Below are 11,082 nucleotides of genomic sequence, written 5' to 3'. Positions count from 1 at the left end.
GTGTGTGTGTGTGTGTGTGTGTGTGTGTGTGTGTGTGTGTGTGTGTGAGACGTGAGTGCAGGTGTCTTCAGAGTCCCGAGGAGGGCACTGTAGCCCTGGAGGTAGAGGTGGTTGTGATCCACCTCCCGTGAGTGCTGGGACCCAAACCTGGATCGTCTGCAAGAGAGGTGTGTGTTCTTAACCACTGAGCCACCTCTCCAGCTGCCCAAACAGCTGATTGCCAAAGTTTGGAAGAGGGACAGAATTATTTAGCTTTCTGGGAACTCTTGAGTGACTGGGAGATAAGCTTTCCCCCTTGTGTAGTTTTGTTGTTTTTGTTTTTTCATGAGCCCGTGAAAAATTGGCCCTTCTTATGTCTTCTTTGAATTCAGATGACTCTCATTTCTTCCGTTAGCCCTTTGATTAGGCTGCTGAAAGGGCTCAGCCCCCAAGCTCTTTCTGGTCAATGCATCTGAAAAGCCCAGAGCTTATCCTCTCCCCGGGATTCTGGGATTCTGTGGAGCAGATGTAATTATCCTGACATATGTAGATGAGGGAACACGGAGGAGTTACACAGCTTGCCCAAGGTCATTCAATTAGCCAATGAACTTTGTCCAAGTCTGCTGACAGATTCAGTGGGCTCCTTCCACCATCCCTGAGGCAGCTAGCCTCCACCAAGCAAAGGCCAATTGCCACAAAGCCACACAGCCAACCCCAGACTCAAAATGGCCTCAGGAAGGACAAGGTCCTTACAAGAACTTCTGAAACTTTAACTATGAGCCTTATATGGAGGTGTGGTCTGTAATCTCAGCAATCTAGAGGATGAGGCAGGAGGATCGTGAGTTCAAAAGAGTAAGTATAGCCTGGGCAACATATAGAGACCCTATCTCAAAAGAGCCAAATGTAGCAGCAGCAACAAAATGCAAATAACAGAAAGGAGAAGGAAGAGGAATAGCAGGAAGAGGAGCAGAAATAAAAGGAGAAGGAAAAGGAAGAGGAAGAAAAAGGAGAAGGAAGAGGAGAAGAAAAGAGAAGGAGGAGAACAAGGATAAGGAGGAGGAAGTGAAGGAGGGGAAGAAAAAGAGGAGGAGCAGGAGGAACAGGAGGAGGAAGAAGAGGGAGCAGAGGGCTAGGGTGACGGTTCTGTGTTTGTTGGGTTAAAGCGCATGCTGTAGAGCATGAGGACCTGAGTTGGATCCCTAGCGCCCACATGAAAGCTGGGTACGTAACAAGTGTAACCTGCAGAGGCAGGCGGGACTCCCTGGCAGCCGGTCTCACCGAAACAGTGAGCTGCAGGTGCACTGAGAGATCCCGTCTCACAAAATCAGAAATGGGTAGAGGAGATGCCCACCACTGACGTCTGGTTTCCACTGGCACACACGCTTTCACGTTTCACATGTGCCTACGCATACATGTGTACACGCCCCTAACCCCTACACACAAAAGAAGAATGAAAGGAGGAAGAAGAGGAAACGAAAACATAAAGCAGAGTTACAGAAGCCACAGTATCTTCCCCAAGCTGACCTATTAGCTGAATGTTTTACACTTGGGATCGAGGGTGCCTCTTGTCCTGCGGAGGACAACTCTGTAACTCTGGGGCATATGGAGGCACCCAGGAAGACACCCACCTCCTTCAAACTCTGTCTGGCAGTTCCCCGAGGTCTCGTTCAAACTCTCTTCCTCATTGATGATGATGTTTTCAATGTCCTTCATCGTTAAGTGATCCCGGAAGGCATGGTACAGGATATGCTTCAGCTCTTCCAGAGTGACCCTCTGCATGTCAAACTGTGGAGAGAGAGGACATGAAGAGGGCTGTGAAAACGAGATGCTGAGCTCAGCTGGGGTGCCGTCAGCACACCCCAAAGCTCCTTTAAGAAACGTTCAGCTTCCGGGGGGGCAGATGAGCAGTTTGCCACCCTGCTCAGCTGCAGGCATAGATGTGGTCTCCTTGGGGGTGCAAGTGAGTGAAATACAGCCTCTGATTCAGGAGACAAAGAAGGGAAACCTCTTGCTAGTTGGGTTGATCATCACCCAGCCATCTGCCACCAACTTTCCACATAGTATGGCAGCATACTTCAGAGAGTCCACATGTTTCTAAAAGTCTGTCATTTTGCAAGAAACTGGTAACACTCATCCTGTGTTTCCACTTTGAACAATGCACATGTTTCAAAAAAAAAAAAAAAAAAAAGCTCTCCTAAGGGAGCCATTCTGATTTTGCTTTCATTATGATACATGTCTATTGCAGTTTGAATGTGGTCTCTCCTTGCTGCCCACCCCACCTCATACTCAGTGGTGTGGTGTTGAGGTAGAAACTTTAAAGAAGTGGATCCTGGGGCTAGAGAGATGGCTCCATGGTTAAGAACGTGTTCTGTTTTTTTCAGAGGACCTGAGTTTGGTTCCCAACATCTATGTTGAGCGGCTCACAACTGCCAGGAACTTGAGCCAAAGGGGATCAGACTCTCTCTTCTGATCTCTGAGGTCTCCTACATGTACATGGCACACATACATATATTCAGAACCAAACACATGCACAGATAATTTAAACATACGTATTTTTTAAAAAAGAGATGGAACCTGGTAGCTGGTTAGGTCACCGAAGGTGTTGGTTGCTCTTGAAGGGTGCCTCAGTTCCAAGGTAGATCTTAGTAATTCCCTTTTCTAGTTGTGTGTGTGTCTGTGTGTGTGTGTGTGTGTGTGTGTGTGTGTACATCGGTGCACACCCCTGTGGAGGCCTAAAGTTGATGTCTGAAGCCATCCTCCATTGCTTTTCCACTTGATTCACTGAGGCAGGATCTCTCAGTTAAACTCAGAGCTTACCAACATGGCTAGTCCTTCTAGCTAGCCAGCTTGCCAGATCACCTGTCTCCTCATTCCAAAGTCAGAATTACAGGTGTGTTGCCATGCCAACTGGGCATATCCTTGGGTTCTGAGGATTTGAACTCTGCTCTTCATTGCTTACATGGCTTAACCGCTGAGAAATCTCCCCAGCTCCACTGGTATAATGTTGTAAAAGCCTGATCCCTGGGCCGTTTTCTCACTGTGTCTTACCATGTGATTTCTCCTGCATGTTTTCCTGTCATTGTGATGGAATATGCCGTAAGGCCTTCGTTACAGTAGCCCATCCGACACCAAAAGCAAGTCTTCTTCTCTCCTCCCTGTCTTTTCAAACATTCGAGAAGTGTGCACTTCATTCTAGGGAATTAAAGTGAGTTACTAAAACTTGTTGGGAAATTCGAGAAGGTTCCGGTTTGAAAGCCCTGTGTGAGTCAGAGTAACAGATGGGCATTCATATCTTGGATGTGTTTTCTGCATTATAGCTTAGTGACTACGAGGGTGAATTTGACACAAAGCTGGGTACAATGGCTCTTCACACTGGATAAATGAGGAGTGTTAGCAACCTGTGCGCAGTAATGGGACATAAAGAACGCAGAGGAGAATAATTCTGGTACAAAAATTGGGATCCTGTCCTAGCTAAGTTTAACTGTCAATTTGACACAACTTAGAGTCACCTGAGAAGGGAATCCCAGTTGAGGGCATGCTGAGTGTTGGGAACAAAGCCCTGGGACCCTTCCTAAGGGCCTGACCTGCCGGATAAGCACCGGACGCCAGCAGGCCATAGCTTCTTACGACCCATTGTTCCCAAAACTGTTTGCTTTGGGACACATCCGTGACCACCGATGTGACCACTGATGTTATCTTCAGGCCTTGTAACTCTTTAACCCACCTTCTTAGCCTTGGGAACTTCCCACCAAGGATCTTGGTATTTTTCCACTACTACTTCCCTTTCTCGCCCCTCTCCCCTACCCTGCCAAAACCACGTTTTAAAAGAAACACCAAAGTTCAATAAAGCTGACACTTGACCGCAACCGTCTGCTTGTGTCCTTTCTCTCTCTCCCCCATCTTTTTCAGGATTGACCCCCTTCACCCCCACGAATAACTAAGTCCCTCAGGATGGGACAGCTGAGAGCAGATTGGCCTGAAGGCACACCTGTGGGGGATGTTCTTGTTTGTTAATTGATGTCTGTAGGGGTGAAGACCACCCTGGCTGGTACCATTCCATGGATAGGTGGCCTTGGGCTGCGTAAGAAAGCTGGTTGAGCCTGTGAATAAGCCAGGAGACAGCACTCCTTCATGACTTCTACCTCCAGGTTCCCGTTTTGAGTTCCTGCCCTGACTTTCCTTAATGAATGATGGTGGCCTGGAAGTGGGGCCAGATAAACCCTTTCCTAGCCAAGCTGCTTTTGGTCCAAGTGTTTTATCACAGGAACATAATAAAGCCAGAACAGCTTCTCTGCCATGGTCAGAGATGAGTAGTTGACGTCAAACAGATTCTTTAGGGGGAAAAATGAGTCACTACTTCTTGGAAGACCAATATAAAAGGTGGAATGCTGCCTGGAAAAAATTTATACCACGTTAAGAGATTTTTGCCATTCAGAAACCAGGTAAAAAAAATCCCAGAGACTAGGGGAAGGGAACTGAAGATACAGAGTCTCTGGCTCCATTGTTTTGGCTATCTGATTCTCACAGTCATTAGAATATACTGTAATGTGCCTGGCTTTAGTCCCAGCAGCGGGGTAGGGGTGAGGCAGAGGCAAGCAGACCTCTGAGTTCAAGATCCTGGTCTATACATTGAGTTCCAGGGTGTGTGTGTGTGTGTGTGTGTGTGTGTGCGCGCACGAGCGCCGGGAGGTGGTGGTGGGGTAGATGTACTGTGGCTTGTGGATTAATGCAGATTGCCTCAGTATCCCAGAGGCAATGGGTGGAAGACGTGGTCCCTAGTTAGTTGTGCTGTTAGAAAAAGACTGGATCATGAAGGTGCTGACTTTATCAGTGGATTAATCCATTAATGAGTCCATAGCTGAATGGGTGGTTAGGAGGCAGGTCCTGATTGGCAGGTTACTGAGAGTGTGTCTTTGAAGACCTTAGACTCCTCTCTTTCTCTCTCTCTCTCTCTCTCTCTCTCTCTCTCTCTCTCTCTCTCTCTTTCTGTTATCATGAGGTGAGCAGTTCTCATCTGCCACTCTCTTCTAGGATCACCTCAGCTCATATAGACACACTCAGGGGACCATGAACTGATTGTCTTCAACCTTGAGCTCAGACAAAGCCTCCTCCTTACAGCAACATCTCTTGACTGTTTTGTCTCAGTGACACATGGCTGTCTAACATGGGGTACTAACACCTAAACAAACCCAGCTGGGCAACTGGGTTCCATATGTCGTCTATATTGTCAGGGTACCTGTCTCTTAAAGTTCTGAATGAAATCACTATAAAATAGGGACATGCTACCAATAGGTACTTCTCCCATGATGACCCATCAATTCAGCTTTCATAGTTGTCTTGAGTTACTTTTAGAATTTAGTGCTATTTTTAGAGAACTGTCCACAAGCCTCTCATTATTTTTAGCATGTAATTATGCACAGTAGACCCACATTTAAAAATTTCTCTCAAGACTGACTGTGCCACAGCGGCTGTGGATGTTGCACAGTTGGTAGAGCCCTCACATAGCACACACAAATCCCTGGTTCTGCGTCAGCACTACATAAATCATGGGTGCTGGCCTGTGCCGATAATACTGGCACTGGAGAGGCAGGGACAGGAGCTCAAGACCACACAGTAGAGGCAGGAGGATACCTAGGACTTTCTGGCTGGCTAGCCTAGTCTTCTTAGTGAGCTTCAAGCTAGTGAGAAAAACCTCTCTGAAAAAAAAAAATCAAGGTGGATGGTGTTCCTGAGGAAGAAGAGAGGAAATCCTTTCATCTAAACACACACACACACACACACACACACACACACACACACACACAAGCAAGCTTGTCCACTGGACACAGGCGAGGGTCATCTGAGTTGTCTGAGAGGAAAGCCTGGATTGAGGAATCACCTGGTCAGACTGACTCGTGGGCTTATCTGCAGGGACCGTCCTGGTTCTTAGTTGATGGTGTCACTGTGGGCGGCACCACTCCCTGCACTAAAAAGCAGTTAGCGGAGTGTGAGCCTCGCAGCAAGCAGCATCCTCCGTGCTTCTTGCCTCCAGATTTCTAGTCTTGAGTTCCTACCCTGATTTTCCTCAATGACGGACTATGACCTGGAAGTATAAGCTAAAACAAGCCTTTCCCTCCTGTGAATTAGTAGCTTTTTGTCCGAGTGTTTTCATCACAGCAGCGGAAGGCAAACTAGAACACACTAGGATCAGGAGGAGAGAAAGAGATGGTGAGAACGGGCGTTCCAAGACCCATGGCGTAGAAGCATGGGCATGTCCACTGACTGGGAAAACCTAGGTCCAAGTGTTAAAGGTGTGGTCTTCCGCCTGTCATGTTACTGGGCAGCGCGGGAATATTTCAAGAGGAAGAGTAAGCTAGGAAGTCCTCTGGTTACTTCAAGAGAATTGCACCCACTTTAAGAAAACTGCAGAATTCTAGTCTCTTTCTTTGCCTTGTCTTTGTGACTGCAGGTGGGTATTTTATACCAGTACACAGTCTCTACCAGCTGATGTCCCTCAACCAGAAACGTACTAAAAGCTATTACATTTGCCTTAGAGGCCACGGAGGATAGACCTGACTGTCTAAGTCCATTCCTGGGGTAACATCACAAAGGTAAACAGCAGACTTCCTCCTATTTAGGGTCTGTCTATCTATCTATCTATCTATCTATCTATCTATCTATCTATCTATCTATCTATCTTTTGAGACAGGGTTTCTCTGTGTAGCCCTGGCTGTGAGTCCTGGACTCACTTTGTAGACCAGGTTGGCCTTGAACTCACTGAGATCTGACTGCCTCTGCCTCCACAAATGCTGGAATTACAGGTGTGCCCACCACAACCAGCTCCTACTTAGGGTTTAAATTACCATATAAAAGCATGGAAGTATTTGGGCTATTTTGAGGTCCAATAAGACAGAGCTGCTTCTTCTTGGTCAAAGGAAGGAGGCCTGGGTGCTGGGGATAGGCTTGGCTGTTAAGCATGTACAAACTGCTCTTACAGAGCACCCGTGTGAGGAGGCTCACTACTGCCTGTTATTCTAGCTCCTGGGGGCTGATAATCTCTTCTGTCCTCTGCTGGCACTGTGCTCAAGTGCATACACATACAAGGATGTAATTAAAAAAAAAAAACATTAACTTAAAAAAGAAGAGTAGCACATGCCTTTAGTTCCAGCACTCTGGATGCAGAGGCAGGTGGATCTCTGTGAGTTCAAAGCCAGCCTAGCTTACAGAGCTAGTTCCAGGACAGATATACAGACAGACAGACAGACAGACAGACACAAAAAAACCTTGTCTACAAAAACCCAAAAATAAATAAATGAAAATAAAAAAGAGTGAAATCTACCTCTGGCCCTGAGTAGAGACTTTATATTGAAGCTATCCACCTTATTATATGCTATTGTCGCCTCACTTAATGGCCAATCCAGCTTGGCCTGTCAATCACCTGGCCAGGAGTTTATCCCCAAGGAGAGCTGATTCAGCTGAAGCCATGCTTAGAAGAATAATTATCCCCTCAGTGAGACTTAGCATCCCAGAGTCCCTCCTCTGCTCTCAGATGCCAGCCACAATCTTGTAGCACTGTGGCCTGCCCACTTTAAAAAAAATTACTTAGAAAAGTATAACTTTTCTTTTTACCTTTCTTCGAAGAATTTATCATCTCTTTCTCTCTGTGTGTATGTATGTGTGTTGTGTGTGTTATCCACAGAGGCTAGAAAAGGTCATTGTGTCTCCTGGGGCACGTGTCACAGATGGCTGTGAGCTACCCGGTGTGGGTAGTGGAAAACAAACTCTGGTCCCCTAGAAAAGCAGCAAATGCTCTTAAGTGATGCGCCATATCTCCAGGAAACCCCCTACCCTGATTCTTCTCTTGTTTTCTTTCAGAGGACTGAAGTTTGATATGCTTTCCCGTACGCTCTCAGCTCTCATTTTTTTTCCCCTCTGACTTAGAGAGAAGTGACAAGTTAAATTTTGGGTGTGTTCCCTGGAGCTCCCAGAGTGACAGTCCCAACAAAGCAGCAAGGGTGTGGCATGAGACATGACAGGCTAATGACATGAATTTGGAAGTCGTTGGAGTCGGGCTGACAATAAAAGTCCCCTGAAGGGCGGCAACCCCAGGGGAGAGCGTGTGAGGCATGAAGATACCCAGAGACGCACTTTGAGGTCACGGAGCCCGGCAGGTGAGCAGCCTCTGGCGCAGATCGTCAGGACACATCTTCAATCAACACAAACTAGCCAAATGTTTCCTGATGTTTCTTACGCTTTCTTTTCAAGGTCTAATCTGGCACTGGTGCAAATGTGCTCATTTTCCTTCTGTGTGATTATGCTACAGCCACGCTGGCTGCTTGACAAGTTCCAGGCAGTGGATGGTACCTGAAGAACGACAGCTGATGTCCCCCTTTGCTTCCTAACCTCCCTGTGTTGTTTCACAGGCATGGGTCTAGAGAGGAAAACAAGATTCATGGGTAAAACAAATTGTATTTGGGTGTGACTGCAGCTCAGTTAGGAGAGTGTTTGCCTAGCATGGATGGAGTCCTTGATTCTATCTCCAGTACCACACAAACCTTCCTGGTACTCACCTGAAATCCCAGCCCCTGGAATAATCAGAAGTTCAAGGTCATCCTTGGTTACATGGTGAGTCTGAGTCCCGTCTGGGTTACATGAAACCTTATCTACTTAGGACATGGGACCCAGGTTATTCCAACTAGCTCTAACCTGAGACCTCCTTCCTACAATCTAGCTTCCACAGTACCAGAAAGTATTACGGGGTGCACGGGCTAGTTGAAAGTCCTACCCAGCAGTGACACCTATGAACCCCAACAATGACAGAATGGCAATATATCCACGAAGATGTAATAGCGGTTTTCACATGGCTACCATCATCTGCTCGAGAACTTTTAAAGACTGATGCTAGTGAAGCACTTGTGAATGCTACCTCTTCTGAGAGATTTTATTAAAGATTTATTTGTTTATTGTGTATACAGTATTCTGCCTGCATGTACACCTGCACGCCAGAAGAGGGCACCAGATCTCACTGTAGATGACTATGAGCCACCATGTGGTTGCTGGGAATTGAACTCAGGACCTTTGGAAGAACAACTAGTGCGCTAAACCTCTGAGCCATCTCTCTAGCCTGGGAGATCTTAAAATTATTTTAAACTTTTATTTATTTATAGTTAGTTAGTTAGTTAGCTAGTTAGTTAGTTAGTTAATTAGCGTGTTTATGTACATGCATGTGCATGAGCTAGGGCGTACATGTGGAAGTCACAGGACAACTTGGAGGAGTTAATTCTCTCCTTTCTAGCATATGGGTCCTGGAGATATAACTCAGGGCACCAGGATTGATAGCATGAGCCTTTGCTACCTGAAACATTTTTCTGGCCCAATACATCATATTTTTCACAATACCTTTAAAAATAATGAGCCCTGTGGTTTTTTTTTTTGTTTTTTGTTTTTTGTTTTTGTGTGTGTGTGTGTGTTGTTTTGTTTGGTTTGGTTTTTAAATATATGGGTATATCATATACCACGTGCATGCAATGCCTGGGCAGGCCAGAAGAGGGCATCAGATTCCCTGGGGCTGGATTTACAAACAGCTGTAAGGCACCATGTGCCTTCTGGGAATCAAACCTGAGTCCTCTGGAAGAGCAACGGGTGCGCTTAACCCCTGAGCCGTCTCTCCAGCCCCTACAATACATTTCTTCCTGCCCTGTCCTGTGATAGAAACTTAGTTTGTTATAACGTTGTGGAACTGCACAGATGTCCCCACTTCCATCCCTGAGCTGGGGGTGTGGGCATAGCTTAGTAAAGTGTCCCTGCTTGGTGCAGCCACACACACACACAGAGAACACACTGAAAGAAAGCTGAGTTGATTTTTCCTTCTGTTTGGGGTTGGGTGAGTGGCCCAAGTTTCCTTCTTTCATTATCCTTTGTCTTTTCTCCAACACCAGTGAGAATATTTCTCTACTTTAGAGATAAAAGAAGATAAAGTTTCTATGCCACATTTGGACATATGTTTCTGCATTAATCTCGGCTTGAGTTTAGCCAGGGTTTTTCATTTTTTATAACAACACAGTGTTCTGCCTCCTGTGTGCTTCCTGCAACTGTTTTGACAACTGTTTCTCCTTTGTTCTCGTTCAGTTTGTCCTCTGGCATACAAATTAGTCTTAATTAGCTGTCTATCCTATTTTTCCATATATTTCATCTCTTCCCTAATAACTTTCATGTCTGTGTTCTGAACTATACATTTTCTTTTTTCTCTTGACATGCACAGGTCATTCTGTTTCTTTAAACATTTTATTTTTATTCATGCACACATATGTGCATGCACGTGCGTGTGAGTGTGTATGAGTGTGTGTGTGAATGTGTGAGTGTCTGTACATGAGTTCAGGTGCTCTTGAAGTCCACAAGGGGGCACTGGCTCTCTTGGAGTTGGCGTGACAGATGGTTGTGCAGCACCCAATGTATGTGCTAGGAACTGAATTCAATTCCTTTGCAGGAGCAGTGCATGCTTGTAACTATTTTGCCATTTCTTCAGTAATGTGCTTGAGCCCCACGCCTCTTCTCTCTCTCTGTGCGTGTGTCTGTGTGTGTGTGTGAATGTGTGTGTGTGCAGTACCCATGAAGGCCAGAAGAGGGCATCAGAGCCCCAGGAGATGGAGTTACAGGTGGCTGTGAGTGTCCAGATCTGAGTGCTGAGAACTGGACTCAGGTTCTCTGAAAGAGCAGTAACTAGCTTTTGGCACAGAGGCGTCTCGTGAGTCCCCCATTCTGCTTCTTATTGGCTGAGTCAAAGACCAATCCTGTGCTTCTATTTGGTTCTGTGCATACTCTTGTAATTTTAGCACTTTTCCTGCCTCAAGGTGTCATGATTTTTATGTGTTTCTTCCACATAAATATGTGGTTGATTGCCTGTGTGTGTGGACGTACACATGCCCATAGGCCAGAGAAGGTTATCTCTTCTTGTGCTCTATCACTGCCTGGAGCTAGGCTGCAAACCCAGGGATCCTCCTGCCCCACCCCCAACAAAGCTGAAGTTATAGGTACATGTACATCTTTCCATGTGGGTGTTTGGGAATCGAACTCAGGTCCTTATGCTTGCACAGCGAATGCCCTTACCTGCTGAGCCACCCCCCC

General features: G+C 46.3%; 1 protein-coding gene across 2 annotated transcripts in view; it reads right to left on the bottom strand.

The window, feature by feature from the left end:
* Window positions 1–11,082, bottom strand: part of Caln1 (calneuron 1) — a 342,779-nt gene that overhangs the window by 14,587 nt on the left and 317,110 nt on the right. For both annotated transcript variants that reach the window (XM_055606329.1, XM_055606330.1), the window contains exon 5: window positions 1,608–1,764. In XM_055606329.1, coding sequence (XP_055462304.1) covers window positions 1,608–1,764 — 157 coding nt within the window. The remainder of the gene's footprint in view (window positions 1–1,607; window positions 1,765–11,082) is intronic.

Source organism: Psammomys obesus, unplaced genomic scaffold (assembly GCF_907164565.1).
Source record: "Psammomys obesus unplaced genomic scaffold, mPsaObe1.curated_primary_1811, whole genome shotgun sequence".
NCBI lineage: Eukaryota > Metazoa > Chordata > Mammalia > Rodentia > Muridae > Psammomys > Psammomys obesus.
Note: the sequence above shows the minus strand (reverse complement) of the source record. Positions and strands in the feature narration are given on the sequence as shown.